Genomic DNA, 16,311 nt, shown 5'->3' with positions numbered 1-16,311 from the left:
ATTTTGTTTTGTTTTTATTCAAGGCGATCTGGGGGGGAAGATGTAACAAGCAACGATAGGCGCAGGCTCAGGATTGGAGTACATGAAAAGTTTCCTCAAGACGTATGCATTTAATTTACTTTGGTATCTACCGAGACTCCTCCCATGCTGTTTTGCTCTTAAACTTGTGAAATCAATTTGGAGGCCACAATGAGACGTCTCACCTCAGAGACATTTTCCAGTCGGACCTCTTCCCACTTTGCCCGCCGAGGGTGTACCCCCCAGACACCGTGGACCCGTCGTCGGGCTTCTTCTCGGCTTCTTCGGCCTCCTTCCTCTTCCTCTCGGCCTCGGCCTTCTTGACGGCCGCGGCGGTGTCGTCGGCAGCCTTCTTTTTCGCCAACTGGCCCAGCTCCTGGATGGTAGTGGTCAAGCTCCGCGGATCAGCGCCGCGGATGGTGGCGCGGCCGCCGTTGTAAGGCTGACCGTTCTCGAAGAACATGAAGGTGGGCATGGCGGTCACGCCGTAGCGGCGGGCGACGTCGGTCGCAGAGTCGACATTGACTTTGACAAAGACCAAATGGCCCGGTTGGCCGTGGGTGTTGGCGAGGTTCTCGTACATGGGCTTGATTTGATGGCAGGGCCCGCACCAGTCTGCGTAGAAGTCGGCAACGAGGTACGTGTTGGCGGACTTGAGCCGGTCAAAGTCGGCGAGGTTGGAAGCGTGGATGACGACCATTTTGGATGTCGCTGCTGCTGTGTGGCTTTGTGGGTGCGCAGTTCAGTTTGGAGTTTCAATGGTGAGAAGCAAGATCCCGTGGCTCTCTGTGTGGCGTTTATATGTTCACTGGGGTTATGTGAGTTTGATCATGGCCGTCGCGATGTGACTTCAAAAAATAAAAATCCATTGAAAAGTCGCAATTGTCAGCTTCCATTTCCAGCGACTGCAGGTGGGGTCAGCCGCCGAGGAACCTTCCAGGTGCTCTCGCCCAGGGAAGGCGCTATTGGCTCCCTGAAGCTTCCGTCATTGGCCACCCAACATCCGTAATCCACGCGGAACACCTACAGAGGCTCGAGAAACACACAAAAGAGCATTTGTCACTTTCCATCCTTCGCTCTGACAGGCTCAACGAGGGTATTCTCCTGTACCTCATGCGGCCGTCTGCATGTGTTCTCCAAGATCGCAGGCGCAGTTCCACACCCCTCCCTGGTACAGGCCGCCGAACCGGCGCCTTCTGCATGCGACCCAAGTCACTGGATCTCGACGGTCTTGTGCATCGATCTACGCATAGCTGGTCACAATACTAAGGTATTGCCGATCTTGATGGTCAAGCCGGAAGGGCGCCTTTACTCGACTATGCGACAGTACAACCGCCGTCTTGACAGAGGAGGGATACCAGCACCAGAGACCGCCAGGCCATCTCTCGATCTCAACTGCGATCCTCACCATCCACTACGCACCATCCCAGTCGATATCTCATTCCGGCACTGCGATAACGACTTCTCATTCCCCCTCACTTCCCCATCCAACTTGCCTTCATTATGCGCCCATCCACTAACATCCTGTCGACGATGGATCCGTACTTCCGTCATCGGCGCACCACTTCTCCTGGATATGGTCCAAGGTTGACCAAACAGCCGCCCTGGAGGTTCTGTTTTGCAAGCGCAAAGCTGGTGAGGGTGAAGGCCCCAACTGCGGGGGGACACACAATCCTCACAGAGTCCGGGTCTGTGGACGGCCATCGTCAAGCGATGTGGCCACGACACACAACGTAAACCTCGGCCGACCCATCAGGTTCTATTTCAGTTCTCGGGCCATTTACCAATAAGTCTTGCAAACAAGAAGTCGGAAGAATGAACCAACAGCCTCTCAGCCTCCTTTGTCCCGGCGTCAGATGACCCCATGGAATGTCTCGCAAAGGTCGTAATCCCCCCATCCCCAAAGCGCCCGCCCGCCCCCAGCTCCAACCTCATCCATGGCTCTCGCCGCCCCTCCACGCAGGCCTTTCACACCTTCACGACCCTCATCGGCGCCTATATTAGCGCGAGCAAGCCGGCCCTCGAGACCTTCGAGCTGACGCCCATGTATCCTTGAACTATCCGCGGCCTGGCCCAGCCTGGTCCCTGTAGACATCTCTCGCCAAGTGGATGTGCCTGCAGATCAGGCTATCTCTAAATGACGGAGGCGCTTCCAAGTGTCAAAGACGTAATCTCATTCGATGACCGCAAGGCTTAGTGCTTCTGGCCTCGCCGGCCCCCACCTCTACAGTCGGTACAAGCTGGCTGGAAGCTTAGGGGTAACATTCAAGTGTCCATGGCAGAGTTTCTCCTGCCTCAAGCGCCGGCGGCGAGCGTCTCGCGATGCCTCTCATGGAGAATGATGGTTGTGAGCCTATGAAACAGAAAACTTGGTCTGGATTCCATACAATACCATGGTCTTAGAGGTCGATAGGAGGTTGGCTGTAACCTCCTTTCCGGAAGAGACTCTGTAGATCAGGAGACTGGCGCTGGCTGTTCAGCAAACGCGAGACGAGCATCGTAGGTAATTCATGTCTTGAAACAGGATTGGGCGACTCAAGTGTCGACATTAGCGACGCCCCGAGGTTGGATATATCCGGGGTGGTCGGCGAGTTCATATAATGTCCCTGGCCGCTGTTCAGCTTGAGTGTGGTGACCATCGTGTGTCTCTACAGTCAGCTCTTGTCGTATTCAAACTTAACGTCTCTTGAAATATCCAATAATGGCTGCTTATCAATCGTTGAACTTTGGTTTCGAGCTCGAACTCTCGTTCAACAGTAGCAAGAAGCACAAAACGTGGCTTACCATGGCCCAAGACACCAGCGCCCGTCTCACCAAAAAGGGGGTCAACAACCAGGTCAAGGAAAAGGTAGACCCAAACTACCGCAAATGGTCCATTGTTCAGGAGATCACCATCCCTCAACATCCATCCAAGAACAACTGTTTGTAAAGGGTATCCGAGACGATGAGAAAAGACTGACCGTTGATCCAGGGGCACTTGAACTGGTGTCTCCTATATTCAGCCTCGATTCCCTCTGGCTGGCAGACACGGGCAACATTTTTTCCGCCATCCAGAAGCATTCATCGATCCAAAATATTCCGCAGTGCAGCACCCACGTCCACATCAGCCAAGACGGCCAGGACTTCTCGCCGTATCAGCTAGCCGCCCTGTCCAAGGCAATTCTGACCTACGAGGCATGCTTCGACGCCTTGGTGCCCGCTGACAGAGAATCAGCATATTGGTGCCAAAGCAACCGCTGGAATCCAATAATGGCACGCTGTCAGACCATGGAAGATTGTTGGGATATCCTCGACACGGCCTCGCAGCGCGGCACATCCGCCGTCGTCGAGGCGATGTGCGTCTTCCCCGCCTCAAGCGCGTACGGCCGGGCCCACGGCAGAAAAAAGGATTTCGTCCACGGAAAGGTCTACAAGTGGAACTTTGCTCGTCTTCTCGGGAACGAAAATGGGCGAACGATCGAGTTCCGCCAGCCTTCTGGAAGCACATGCGCCGAAGACGCCATTGGCTGGGTCCTGTTGACGTTGACCTTTGTCGCGGGGGCCACCGGTGGTGGAAATTGTATTGGAGCTTTGGAAGCCGGCGGCGATGACCGGCCTGAATTTTGGCATCTTTTGTGTCATGGGGCGGAGGTTATGGGACTGGACCCTTTCTTGCTTGATGTCCTCAGTGGCTTTATCGCTCGGGCGTCAGCTTGAATCTTTCATCTTCCTGTTCAAGAATCTGGTTCCCAGTCGTCTCCATAATCACAAGTCAATCTTTAGTCCGTGTCGTCCCAATAATCCTTATCATTCGCACTCGCCCAGATGGCAAAGCTCTTTCCATACACTCATCATGAAGATTCATGCGCATCAAATTTGTTTCTGTCTTACAAATTCTGGTCACGTGGCTCAAGTTCAATGGGCATCATGTGCAGTCGGCGTCGTCCGGGCTGACCGATTGAGATCCGGAGCCTGACCTCCGCGAAGCCCACTTAGCCGACGTCCGGACTCACTCCGCATAAATCTTACTCCTGGTTTTGTTCTGGTTCGGGCCTACATCCGGCGTGCGTTGCTACCTTGAAAGGTGCAATTAATATACCTGGTGCGCCGTTGTCCCAACGGACACTAGTATCTGAGTTGGCGAGGGTCGTTTTGCTCATTCTGATTGAACGAACCAAATTGCAGTCAAGGAGAGGAAAGGTAGCTTCCGTTAAATTGTCCAGCTGATTGGGGCTTTTCCGGAAGGGAATGCAACGCAACCGTTTTCTCTTGGTACAGCTTTAGTATTTAAACTCTTAAACTTGGCATTGATGCTTGGTTTGATCGCCAAGGTCGTCAGCTGCTGTAGAAACCCATTCTCAATCTCTGTCAACAAACCATCTTCAAGATGGGCGTGATGAATCTCTTGGCTTCTGGCTTGTTACTGTTGGCTTCGGTTCAAGCCCAGAGCACTGCTCCGGCATGGGGACAATGTCAGTCTGCATTGCCTTTGGTTCCAAAACATCAGCACTAATATGGCGACAGGTGGAGGGCAGAATTGGACCGGCGCAACTTCTTGCGTGAGCGGATACACTTGCTCAGTCTTGAAGTAAAGGCCTCTGTCCACGAGAAGTATTCAATCACTGACCATAAATAGCCCTTACTACAGCCAGTGTATCCCGGGATCAAGCACACCAACAACCACATCGGCCAGAGTCTCAAGCACACCAGCCGTAACTGGCACCAGTACCCGTGCTACGACGACTTTTGTGACAGTGACGACAACAGCAGCTGGCGGCGGCGGTTCCGTCCCCACGACCCTTGTCTCGGGTTGGTACTGGATTCGTGCGGTCGCCTCGCCAAACTACCACAGCTACCTTCAAGCCAAGCCAACGGGGACGCCCAGCAAGGCCTATCTCGATTCGCCCAGCACCGCCGGTCAGTTCAAGATTGAGGATGGTCAACTGGTCCACCTCACTGGATCGTCTTCGCTGTACCTCAACGTCGAGAACCCTGCAGACAAGACCCAGCGGAAGCTCGAGACGTGGTTTGCGACCACCAAGAACACGTATGGCACGTTCGCCTTCCAGGGCGATACACTTACATGGAGCACTCCGGATATTAACCGCCCTAACCTGGCTGCCTGGCTTGTCTGCGAGAACCAGGAAGTGTTTATCAACACGGGTGCTTACTTGTACCAGACGCCGGCAGGGTGTTACGATCAGACTGTGAGTGAAAAAAAGCTCTTACTTGAGCCTTCGTTTACTAAACTGCTCAGATACACTCTTACGGAGGCTCAACCGCAGACCTTTAGGCCCTCTCCATACCAGATAGACTCGTTCCGAAATCCTCATAATTCCATTAGTTCTCATACCCGTCAAGCTCCTCGCACAAAACTTTGCTCTAGACTGTTGTCTATGCATGGCTCTCTTCGATCTTCGTTCCCAGCTCCTTCGCAGGGCTTCTCATGACAGTCTTGGTGGTCACGTTGAACCAGTGTTCTCCGACGTAAGAGACAACCCAGCCCCTGCCATCAGACAGCGTCACGTTGTCAAACTCCTTCGGCCCAAAGTGCCTCTCTCCGTGTAGCGCGCCATGGCTCGTGAAGGCATACCAGACGTTGAAATGCATGCCGTCGCCCATCGGTGTGAGGCTGAAGGTGATTTGGTTCGCGGTAGTGTGCTCGATTGGATCTTTGCAGACTGTCTCTGTGACTGTAGGAACTATGCGCGACGCGGGCATGTCTACCCGGCACAGCACAAGGCCAGAGCTGGGGGTCGGCCTGATGGTGAATTGGGCACTATAGAGATATGATGTCAGTCATTTGAACCATCGACAACTGAGCTAAAATGTACGAACAAGCTTCCTTCTGCCGGCGTCTTGCCACCGGCAAACATTTGGTGAATCTCGAAGATTGGCTCTTGGGCTTGGAGGACCGGACTGCCGAGAGCCAGGCCTGGCAGAAGGAGAAAACCCAAGAAGTTGCGCATGTTGACGTTGATGGCGAGAATGAGGTGATAGCTGTGAAGTTTTCGAATCTCTTGATTTGTCCGGGGCCTCAGACTGCTGTTGGCGGGGGTCCCTCGCCCCTTATATCCTCCATCACGTCTGTGAGAAACCCTCTTGCGCTCTTGGCAGGTGGTACACCAAAGCTGAAGCTAAACAACTCACGATGCGCCAGCGGAGATGCAAAATTTCCCACAATCTTTGCGAACGGCCGATGAAATGCCGCAAGCTTCACTTCCTCGCACCATCATGATGCCCCTGTCTTGCGAGCTCGGCGAGGCAGCCTCACCGAAGCTCCCAAAATAAGCCCACCATGTGACTATCGGAGTAATACCCGGGTGCAAACATCGAGTTGCAAGGGTTATACGAGGCTCTTCAGGGCTTCGTGCAACCAAGCAAGCCGCATCGAGATCTTCCAATCGGCTCGCTGCCCGGCCGAACTCACAGAACCCAAGAGTCTTGACATCCACGTGTAGCGACCGAGACAGGCCAGATAAATGTTCACGCACCACAGACGATGCTCGCTTCTCTTTAACAAACAAACTTTTGGTATCCCATATTTTTGACTATCCACATTCGTCTAAACGCTAATCGTACGGAAGACACTAAACTCATCTCCGGTAGCTACCAAGCTGCCAGTGATCTGAGGGTGCCAGTGCAGCTCCTTGACGTTGGACAGGTAGTGCACAAACAGCAGTTGAGGCGGTACGTCCTTGACACCGCCAGTGTCCTTGCTCTCCTCGTCGTCGAGCTCGACAGCCAAGTCCCACAGCGTGACGGTGTTATCGGCCGCCGCAACAGCGACGATGCTGTCGTCCGTGGGGTGCCACTCGACGCTCGTGATCTGCTCCTTGTGGTAGTTGAAGCTGGCGATGGGAGAGGGCTTGTCCTTGGCGGACGTCGAGCTCTGCTTCCACTGGCGCAAATCCCAAACGGCAAACTCGCCGTTGTCATCGCCAGAGGCGAGGAGATGCGTTGTCAACTTCGACCACGACATGACGTTGACATCGGCCGAGCTGACCTGCATCGTCAACGCAGGCTTCCTGCTCTTGCTGCGCACGTCCCAAACGCGAATGGTGCCGTCGCTCGAGGCGGACGAGAAGACGGACTGTTCGGAGGGACTCCACTGGATCTCCTCAACGGAGCTGGTGTGGCCCTGGAATGGCCTGGTGTCGGTGACGAAACCGCCGCCGTCGGTGCGTGTTGTGACGTAGATAAGACCGTCGTTGTCACCGGTCAAGAGCTTGCCACCAGGGACAAGAGGGGACCAGTCCACTGCGTAACCCTCGGCCTTGTGGGCGCGGATAGTAGAGACTGGCTTGTTCTGTTGGGCGGTGATGGTGGTGCCCGGGTTGTCGAAGGAGTAGAGGTGAGGAGTAACGTCATGAATGAAGACGTTGGAAGATTCGGTCATGGTCGCGGTAAGGGTCGTAGGGGGCTTGGTAGGATCTTGGTTGGGGATCTGGTGGGCGCGAACTCGGTTCGTGGTCGAGTTCAGGGGGATCGCCTTGTGTTCGAGAATGGGGTCGGAGTCCTCCTCGTCGTCGTCGTCTTCATCATCATCGGAGTCCTCCTCGCCCCTCTCCATGCGGCTCAAGCCGCTGAACTTCATGACCAATAGCTCGTTGTCGTTCGCTTTGGCGTTCTCTGCTTGTGTACCGGCGACGGAGTACATGGTGGCGGGGTAGACCTTGCGGTTGTCGCCAAGGCTGTCTCGCAGGATATCGAAGGAAAGGCACGGCCAAGGAGTGCTGATGTTGTGCAGCATCTGGTAGGTAGATGGGTCTGGCGCAAGCGACTGGCCGGGTTCGAGCTTGTTACGTCCGACGATGAATGTGCCTTGGTCAACCTCCATTGCGCCTGATCTGTCAGTCTGTGGACGGTCGAGGGGATCGCGAACTTCTTACCCTCCTTCTCCTCGGCTTCTCTCTCGGCATCTGGGCGTCCGTCAACACCAGCCTCCATGATGCCATCCTCACTCTCGCTCTCGAACTCGTCCTCGAATTCGTCCTCGAACTCGCCCATGCCGGGGTCCTTGTCGTCAATCTCCATGCCTTCAGGGCGATCGCCACCCTTGAGGGGGGCATCACCCATTTCGACGTCGGCAGCGCGCTTCGACATTATGCAGTTCTTTGGGGGATAATTAGTGTCGAAAAAGAATCGGCCGGTATGCGCTGCGAATTGTGAAAAAGCAGTGCTGCAGAAAAAAAAAATTAAGGCCCCGCGATTTGTGGCGCGTGCCAGCCGATAGGTACCCCGCGTGGCGCTAATCTGCGCCGGGAACCGTTGCGGTGTGGCTTGAATAAAATATCACGTGGCTCAGTTCCCCCGACGCGTCGCGCTTTCTATTGTCTCACTGGAGTCACATTGCCTTCGGTGTTGATTGCCCCGCCATAACGAGTGACGGCCTGGCCTTCCATCTCGACGGCATCGGGCTGCTTCTTAACCGACCATCGCACTCTCTGCTGGATCCAGCACCGCCTCTCCCCTTGACGATGTCTCCGAGAAGAGTATCGTCATCATGGCGACGCATCAAAACACCTTCAGCGTGATCTCGAATGGCGCTCCAGGCGGTGCTCCGAGTAGGCCGCCCATGACGTCGAAGCAGGCCCAGAAGCTCTACAGGCAAGCGAACAAGGTTCCTCGACGATCGAAAGCCGAGCAACGAAAGTGGGAGAAGGAGAGGCAAGAGGAGATCAAGAAAGAGCTGGAGCGGGAACGCGCTGCTGTCAAGGCAAAACAGGCACGAGATCGAAAGAAGGCAAAGGAAGAGGAGGCCCGCGAGAACCGACGACGACAAGGACATCCCCTAGTTGATTGTCGTCCCAGTCAAGATACTATCGCAAGATTCGTACGTGGGAATGGGACGAGCAGAAAGAGGGACTCGTCGGGTGAGCCGATCCCCGAAACCGAGAAACCCAACGTCGCCACCGCGACCAAGTTGGCAGATCATGCTCCCACCAGCAGCCAGTCGATACGCTCGCCCCGAAGTGCGGCTTCTCAGGAGCGCCGGGTTTCTATGCCGCCGCCACCTCGTCCCTCTCAAAAGTTCAAATCAAAACCTTCTGCGCCCACGACGTCTCAGTTCAAGACCCCGCTAGTGTTGAAGACAAATCCCGTACAAGCACCACAGCCGCCTCCTGTGTTTAAAGCGCCGGTAATTAAACCGGCTCAGGCTGGTTCTACTCATCCCACACCTGTGGAGAATCCACCGAAACCACCTCCAAAGTCAAGAACGAAACGATTCATGATGCCCAAAGGACTCTTGCCAGGCCAGCAGCCCACACATCCTAAGCCCGTTAAGCAAGAGAAACAAGACTCGGTCAAGCAAGAAAATGTTTGTCTGGAAGCTGTCAAGAAAAAGGCAGACACGGCTCAACTAGGAGACCAGAAGCCTCTCGGGCCACGTGCGCCAACACCCAAGTCCACAGATGGAAAGAAAAGCGAGGGAAAGCCCTTGAAACCGCCAATTTCGCTCGAACTAACCCCGGCTGAGACTTCAATCTCTGGGATTAAACGAGTTGCAGAGGGGCAGATGGAGCAGAGATGCAATGAGCAGGAGCCAGTTCAGCATGGCCTGGTTAAGCAGGTGCCGGTTGAGCGAAGGCAAGCAGTTGAGCCGTCAAAGATGCCTCCGCCACCAATACCCTCGCCGCAACGATCTACTTGTCTGATGCCGCCGCCGAATATGCCCCCTCCTCCAATTCCTCGATCGCGAATGACTCCCCCGAAAGTGCGCTCTTCGCAGGCGCCATCACCGCAGGAGTTGTCGCCTCAGAGGCCGCCGCCGAGCACCCAGGCCATTATCCAGGACTGCTTCGACGACGTCTTTCTGACAGCTTCGCAGTTGGCCCTGGAACTCGAGGATGATGAGCCTGATGAGAATTCACAGGCCTTCGCCCAATCTTCTCTCAAGGAATACGAGTCTCCTCGGTTTACCAGCTTGGAAAATAGTCTACCAGAGCGAACGCAACGGCATGTTCCGGCCCGGCCGGTGATCAGCGATATGGCATCACATCAGGCCAAGAAACCTCGTACTGAGGGTGTCGTCGAGTCTCACAAAAGCTCAAGAAACTCTAGACCAACTGCAAAGCCGTCCAGCGCTCGCTTCACCAGCGTGCACCACACGCCACAGACAGAACTGCCTACCACTGCCAAATTTCAGACACCTGATCCCAAGCAACGAGGGAATCAACGCTATACAGAGAAACCAAACAGGGGCTTGCCGGGTCGAGCACCTTTCGCGCGCCCGGCCCCTACGAAACCTACACCTTTCAGAGAATACGGCCAGACGACAACAAAACCCACCAGAAACGACCACCTGCACAGGACACCGATAACGCCCAAACCCAGGGGCATTCTACAGGAAATCAGTCGCAACCGCATTCCTCAGCCGAAGCCTCCGGCCGCCGCGAAACCCGTATTCGACGACTTGTTTCCCCTGATTTGTACTCAGGACTTGATGATGTCGTCGCAGGAAGTGTTGGAGATAGAGTCCCCGGCGAAGGTGGATAGTGAATCGTCCTCCGGAGGTTCGCTGGGAGGTCCCGAGTACCAACCATCACCCCTGATTGAAATGGACTTGGCGGCTATTGATTGGGATGACGACTTGGATGACTTTTGAGACGCATGGAAAAGCATTATCAAGGCGTTTAGGGGCCCCGTGAGACATAGCAGCATTTTGACAACGGACAAGTATTATAAACGATAACATTGAGCATTTCAGGGGACGGTGGTGCAGGCGTTTTATACCCTTAGAACAAGCAGGACACGAGTGAGTCTTGGAATGAATAGCATGAATTTCAGCGACATGATACCATATGGTATATTCATCCTGGTTAAGGATATCATAATCAGATTTAGCCCCTGTGGACTCTATACACAATAACCTCAGAGTGACCGAGGCCTAAAGCTATGTAATGTGGATCTCTGTCATGTATCTCTCGGTTTCCTAAGCCTTTGAGGATCTCATCTGATACTGATGGCCCCGTGGAAACCACTGACGCCCATGCAGCGTGTAAAGCAACGCAAAGTCAAACCTATACCATGATCGGGGGAATCTCCGTTCCAGTGAAGCCAACCTCCCAATTCAAACGCCGAGCCAATGCATCCCGCTAACCCGGATGACGCCAACCCTCTGCCTGTGGCTGCCAAGCCAACAATCCTTGCGATCATCGCCGCGATAATCAGAGATAAATACCAACCCAAGAGCCCTTGTTCCCAGCTTGAGTGTCACATCCATCGACCGAGCAAATGATCTTGCCCTCGGGGTTGGATGGTAAGCCCGTGTTTCGGCGCTTGGCCGTTGGTTTGCGGTTCTCGAAACATTCCTCACAGTACACCTAAATGAAGTTAGTCTCAACCTAGATTCTCTGCATATGGGGCGGGACATCTTACATGTCCACAATCCTTTAGGGCCCAGAAGTGGTGCTCGCTACGCTGCCGCTTGCCCTTGCGTGATGGATGACTTTCGCTCGCGGGGACGTCGGGATCGTAAGCGAGCTCTTCGTTGCAGCACGGACATATCACGACCATGTCAGAGCCTGTGTCTCTCGTGTAACCTGGCTTCGCAGGAGGCGGAGGCTGGTGTACGGGTTTTGGGGATTCCGCGCGGTCGAAAGCGTTATGCTCGTACTGCAGCTGAATGTTCCCGAGCGGGTTATTAAGGTCGCCTGGGTTGATCCGATTATGCAAAATGCCGAGAAGCTGAACGTCCTCCTCTTGAGCGGGAAATAGACGGAGCGGGTACAGGTGTCTCCTTAGTCCCGCAGCCAGACCACTGAATGCGCTCGCCGGGTTGTAAGGCATGAAACCGCCTCGGTCTCTGTGCTCCCGATTTCTCCCTGGAATTGGAGGCAACTGTCTGTCGGGTCGGCGGCGCGGGACTTCGGGAGAGTCATCCGTAAGGTCAATCACGTTGGGTGCGTTGCCGGCGAGGATGCTGCTGTCGCTTCGTGCAAGTGCTGGAGGGTTGCGTCCCTGCGAATTCTGCCGTCGAGGATTCACGCTTGGTCGTGGCGCATGGGATTGAACGGGACTGTCTGGCTCGTTCGTGAGGTCGATTACATCAGCTGGGCCTTGCTGGTTCTGCTGAGCTCTGCGTTGGGGTCGCTCCTGCCTAAAGTACAGTTCCAAGTCGACCAGCACATCGGGACCTGCACCTGCGCCGTTCGCGGCGTTGGCCTGTCTTGGTGCTGCCATATTGCCGGGGCGGTTGGGTCGTTGTGCTCTGTGTTCTATGAGGGGCGGCAGTCGATCGTCAAGCTCGTCTAATTCGGCAAGAAGGGCAAGCTCGAGCTCGCCTTCGAGATCAGGGGACAAAGGGTAGGAATCGGGACGAGAAAACAAGTCGGCGTATGGGTCAGCTGACGAGTCCCGAGAGGGTGATGTGTCTAGGTCTGAAAGCGGCTCTGGAGATTCGGACAGCTCCTCCGGGTCCCAATCGTGTTGTGCGTCAGCTTCAGAGTCGAAGGAGGGCGAACGCGGACCGAGTCGATCGGAGGGATTGGAGTTGTGGTCGGAATGCTCAGAGACCAAGTCCTCAGCAGCGGCAAAGAATTCGTTGTAGGCCTGAATGTCGTCGTCGTCGACTGCTGGGATATCGATATCGGAGGAGAAGGGTTCAGGCGAAGAAGGTTCAGGCGAAGTATCTAGACTCATGATCCAGTTCCAAGCCTGGTGGGTTGGCGCTAGAGATGTGTTAGTGTCCTAAGCCCGAGTAATGCGAACAGAAAGGTGCGCACGAACAAACCGTGTCGTCAAAAATGCGCAGAGCAAGGTCCAGGGAGATCCAGGCCACAGGTAGCTGTGAGGCGTACCTCTGTACGTCAGGTATGGGTCGTGGCGCTGAGTCGCGGCTTCTCGGTGGAGAAATAGGGTAGGTAGGAGTGAATCTCCTACGACGGGCGCGAAAGTTGTGCGACCATCCCGTGGGCAAAGTCGTGCGCGATCGGATTCCCAGCTGCGGAGGCGGCGAAGTTGTCGGGGGTATGGTGTTGCTGTTGAGAGCAAGTCTGGTGGACAAAGTGCACGCAGCCTCGAGATTGCCTCCAGGCTGGGTGAGAGGTGTTGTTGGTGGCGGTTGCGTTAATGTTGTTTAGATCCGAATGGATGGACGGAGCACCCGACATTGAACGCCTTAGATAAGCTCACACGGTGCAGGGGTGATTGAACCCGATAAGCTGGACCCCTCTGCGCCAACAGGGAACGTGGGTACCTGCCTGCCGAAGGGATGTCGCTAAGCGAAGAACCTTGACAGCGCCCATCACAATGACGGTGCAAATTGGCGTTAGGCCTACGGTGCTTATGTCATACCTTGGCCCCCAGGAAAGGTTACTGCCTTAATAACTCACTGAGTGTGTAATCGTCTCGGTGGTGATTCACTGGGGGCGAGAGTTATGTTAGATGCTGGGCTGTTCTCAACCAAGGTGCCTAGGTAGGCCCGGGGAATTACTGCGCACCAAGATCGACACATGGCGACGGCCAGTGCCCGGCAAATGCGCTCCGTCGCAAGACAAAATCGAGGCTATTACCCCGACAAACAACACTCCTTGTACATCCAATATGAGCCCAAGACGTCGGATATCATTTTGATAGACTTGTCCGCCCCATTACTGCCTATAATACACATGCGGCAAATCCGGATACTTCCAGCTACTTTTTATTCCGCCTTAACTCCAAACACAGAAACGACGCCATCCTCATTGACAGAAACCAGCTGCTTGGCTCCAGGGCCCCATTTCACAGACGCCGCCGCAACAGAACTCCTGAAAGGCTCCGACCATGCCTTGGAGCTCTTGATGTATTGCTGAACAGTGACACCTCCCGCACCGCCAGTGGCAAGGAACTGGCCGGTATAGTCCCACGCCAAAGACTGGACAGGTCCGCCCGTCTCCAGCGTCTTGGCTCTAGCAGCGTCTCCCTCTTTGCGCAAGTCGAAAATTGTAACCGAGCTCTGGCCCTTCGCCGTAGCCGCCAGCCAGAATCCGTTTTCTGAGAAAGTCACAGCCTCAACGGGCGCGCCAAGAGAGAACGCAGTGGCGAACTCGAGGCTTGTCGTGTGGAAGAGCTTGATCTCGCCGGAAACCGTACCAGCGGCGAAGAGGTGGCCGTCGGGGTGGAAAGCAGAGGATGTCAAAGCTGCGGCAGTCAGTGGTGGGCGCAAAGAGTTATGCGATGGGCCAACAACTTACAGGCGTCTGTGTATGCCCTGCTGACTCTTCTGAGAGCGTGAAGATCGTAAAATGCAATGCTCTTATCCGAACCAACGGAAGCAAGCAGCTCACCCGTGGGGTGAACGCTGAGCGACGTGGCAGGTCCAGCGTGCTCAGAGAGCGACGCGATTTCCGCACCGCCCTCAAAAATCTTGACGGACCCCTTGCTCGTGGCAAAGATGAGCTTGCTTCCAGTCCAGGCAGAATCGAGAACAGGCTCATTGACTGCAACCTGGCGTTCAACCTGCTGCGCTTCGACTGAGTATATCGCCGCTTGTCCATCACGGGCACCAACGGCAGCATAACTACCCTCGAGGGCAAGAGAGGAGGCTTGCGAAAGGGATGTTGATGTGGAGGCCACAGTGTCCAAGGAGGCGATATCATCGGGGGTAGCCCAGCCCTCAGGAACTGGACGCTTCTTGCGACCCTTGGACAGCCTGCAAAGTGTCAGTCAACCGTAGCAATACACTCATCCTTGGAAAGACATACTCTTGATGCTTGGCGCTGACCTTCTCGGCCAGCTCTTCGGGAAGGGCTTCGGCAGAGTCGATAGCCATTGCATCTCCATTTGTAGCACCAGCGGTGACGCTGACCTTGGACAGCGCCTCTCTGGCCTCATCCCTCTCTTTTGTCAATCTGGCGATAACTCTGACGGCGGCATCGTGTTGGTACAGAGCCGTAGCGAGCTCCTCTCTCGTTCTTGCCAGCTGCTCCTTCAAGTTGAATGTCTCCAGAGCTAGCGCATCCCACTCGTTCTGGAAGGTCGCCAGCAGCGCTGGGATGGAGGTAAGGGTCGGGGGTCGAGGTCGGACGATGTGCGACTGGGTCAACGGGAGGAGATCGTCGGCCGTCAAGGCTTCGCCGGTGACGGGCTCTGTGCCGTTCTCTTCGATGTACTTCTCGATCAAGCGCTTCTCGAAGACGGTGCCTATTCGTTGTTAGCCAGCCACATCTGTCGGGCGCAGCGCGCGACTACCTACCCGACTTCTTTGAGGCAACGGGCTCCTGGGGAGCTTCTCCCGAAACTGAAAAACGCGTCAGATACTTCCAATTGAATTGAGAAACATCGTCACTCACTTGCGCAAAGCATCTTATCAAACGTCGCGATGTAATGGCCGTTTGATGGTTCGCGTCGGCTTTTCTCTCCAAAACAAATCTTCAGCCTCGATGCCTGCCTGGTAGTAGCAGCTGGCGGTGGACCCAGAACTTCAGCACGAGCCACTCCATCACGTGTGGCTTATCGACCATATCTTATCGGCTTATCGAGCCATGATATCACACCCGTCGCGCAGTTGGCACCTCGGCATCTTTAACTCATTCTTCAGAAAGTCAATTCAGTAACAATTCGTCCCAAACTACGGAAACATAGCGAAAATGACCTCACTCCCCGACATCAGTACTCTCGTTCAGCTCTCTGGAGAAGAGCAAACCAAAGTTCTCGATCTCCTCTTCGAACCAAGCCCCGCGATTCACGCTCTACTCCTCCCCTCGTTATCCGCCGCTTCATTCGAATCCTACAACGAACTGATCGCCCATTGCCAAAAGATTTTTGAGGCACTCGTCGCCGATCCCTCCCACAAGACCGAACTTCATGCGATAATCGGATCACACCCTCGGTTGGGTGCCAAAAAGGTTGAGAGCGCTCAATCTGTCGCTGAGCAGGCCAAACTACAGACCGGCGATGGCACCGAGCTGGCTGCGCTGAACTCGGAGTACGAGATCCGATTCCCTGGTCTGAGATACGTTGTCTTCGTAAATGGGAGGGGCCGTCCTGAGATCATGGAGGACATGCGCACGCGCATCGCCCGCGGCGATATCGCTCTGGAAGAGCGCGCTGCGGTAAAAGTGCGTAGGCCGGAGCCGCCCGAAGCCCGACGTTATTTGCTAACCTGAGCAGGCCATGTGCGATATCGCAAGAGACAGGGCATCCAAACTGCAGGCGGCTTCTCATTGAATGATTGAAAACGTATCCACGTCGACGAAAGGGCCTCCGCTCGAACGAGTCCCGAACGAATAATGTCATCAGCGAGCAATAAGCGGTGCCAGGAAGGAAGGGCACCGAGGCCTGAATTCAATACGGCTAGCCCAATGTAGTTCCCCATATCTTCGGTGTCTA

The 16,311-nt window shown here is 55.0% G+C and overlaps 8 protein-coding genes across 8 annotated transcripts; 4 read left to right on the top strand and 4 right to left on the bottom strand.

The window, feature by feature from the left end:
• Positions 1-110: 110 nt before the first annotated feature.
• Positions 111-718, bottom strand: THIO-1 (Thioredoxin-like protein; the record flags this gene model as incomplete). The annotated part of the gene is made up of 2 exons (XM_032029195.2): positions 111-147; positions 204-718. The coding sequence occupies 2 exons, from the start codon at positions 716-718 to the stop codon at positions 111-113; spliced, it is 552 nt and encodes a 183-aa protein (XP_031891639.2).
• Positions 719-2,719: 2,001 nt separating this feature from the next.
• Positions 2,720-3,714, top strand: CGGC5_v002132 (uncharacterized protein; the record flags this gene model as incomplete). The annotated part of the gene is made up of 2 exons (XM_032029193.1): positions 2,720-2,939; positions 2,990-3,714. 2 exons carry the CDS (start codon positions 2,720-2,722, stop codon positions 3,712-3,714), a joined length of 945 nt encoding a protein of 314 aa, XP_031891635.1.
• A 670-nt stretch (positions 3,715-4,384) lies between these two features.
• CGGC5_v002131 (uncharacterized protein) lies at positions 4,385-5,290 on the top strand (the record flags this gene model as incomplete). The annotated part of the gene is made up of 5 exons (XM_032029192.1): positions 4,385-4,469; positions 4,522-4,556; positions 4,634-4,709; positions 4,765-5,204; positions 5,255-5,290. The coding sequence occupies 5 exons, from the start codon at positions 4,385-4,387 to the stop codon at positions 5,288-5,290; spliced, it is 672 nt and encodes a 223-aa protein (XP_031891636.1).
• A 101-nt stretch (positions 5,291-5,391) lies between these two features.
• Positions 5,392-5,966, bottom strand: CGGC5_v002130 (uncharacterized protein; the record flags this gene model as incomplete). The annotated part of the gene is made up of 2 exons (XM_032029191.1): positions 5,392-5,776; positions 5,836-5,966. The coding sequence occupies 2 exons, from the start codon at positions 5,964-5,966 to the stop codon at positions 5,392-5,394; spliced, it is 516 nt and encodes a 171-aa protein (XP_031891637.1).
• Positions 5,967-6,562: 596 nt separating this feature from the next.
• On the bottom strand, positions 6,563-8,103 carry rrb1 (Ribosome assembly protein rrb1; the record flags this gene model as incomplete). Its single annotated transcript, XM_032029190.1, has 2 exons — positions 6,563-7,842; positions 7,890-8,103. 2 exons carry the CDS (start codon positions 8,101-8,103, stop codon positions 6,563-6,565), a joined length of 1,494 nt encoding a protein of 497 aa, XP_031891638.1.
• Positions 8,104-8,503: 400 nt separating this feature from the next.
• Positions 8,504-10,606, top strand: CGGC5_v002128 (uncharacterized protein; the record flags this gene model as incomplete). Its single annotated transcript, XM_032029189.1, has 1 exon — positions 8,504-10,606. The coding sequence occupies one exon, from the start codon at positions 8,504-8,506 to the stop codon at positions 10,604-10,606; it is 2,103 nt and encodes a 700-aa protein (XP_031891631.1).
• Positions 10,607-11,168: 562 nt separating this feature from the next.
• On the bottom strand, positions 11,169-15,285 carry prp19 (Pre-mRNA-processing factor 19; the record flags this gene model as incomplete). Its single annotated transcript, XM_066150927.1, has 8 exons — positions 11,169-11,324; positions 11,380-12,671; positions 12,730-13,036; positions 13,691-14,121; positions 14,175-14,632; positions 14,685-15,123; positions 15,176-15,220; positions 15,273-15,285. The coding sequence occupies 8 exons, from the start codon at positions 15,283-15,285 to the stop codon at positions 11,169-11,171; spliced, it is 3,141 nt and encodes a 1,046-aa protein (XP_066009661.1).
• A 284-nt stretch (positions 15,286-15,569) lies between these two features.
• allB1 (putative allantoinase 1) lies at positions 15,570-16,149 on the top strand (the record flags this gene model as incomplete). Its single annotated transcript, XM_032029187.1, has 2 exons — positions 15,570-16,040; positions 16,093-16,149. The coding sequence occupies 2 exons, from the start codon at positions 15,570-15,572 to the stop codon at positions 16,147-16,149; spliced, it is 528 nt and encodes a 175-aa protein (XP_031891633.1).
• Between the last annotated feature and the right edge of the window lie 162 nt (positions 16,150-16,311).

Source organism: Colletotrichum fructicola (assembly GCF_000319635.2).
Source record: "Colletotrichum fructicola Nara gc5 chromosome Unknown KSG_Nara_v1_contig01, whole genome shotgun sequence".
NCBI classification, from domain to species: Eukaryota; Fungi; Ascomycota; class Sordariomycetes; order Glomerellales; family Glomerellaceae; genus Colletotrichum; species Colletotrichum fructicola.
Note: the sequence above shows the minus strand (reverse complement) of the source record. Positions and strands in the feature narration are given on the sequence as shown.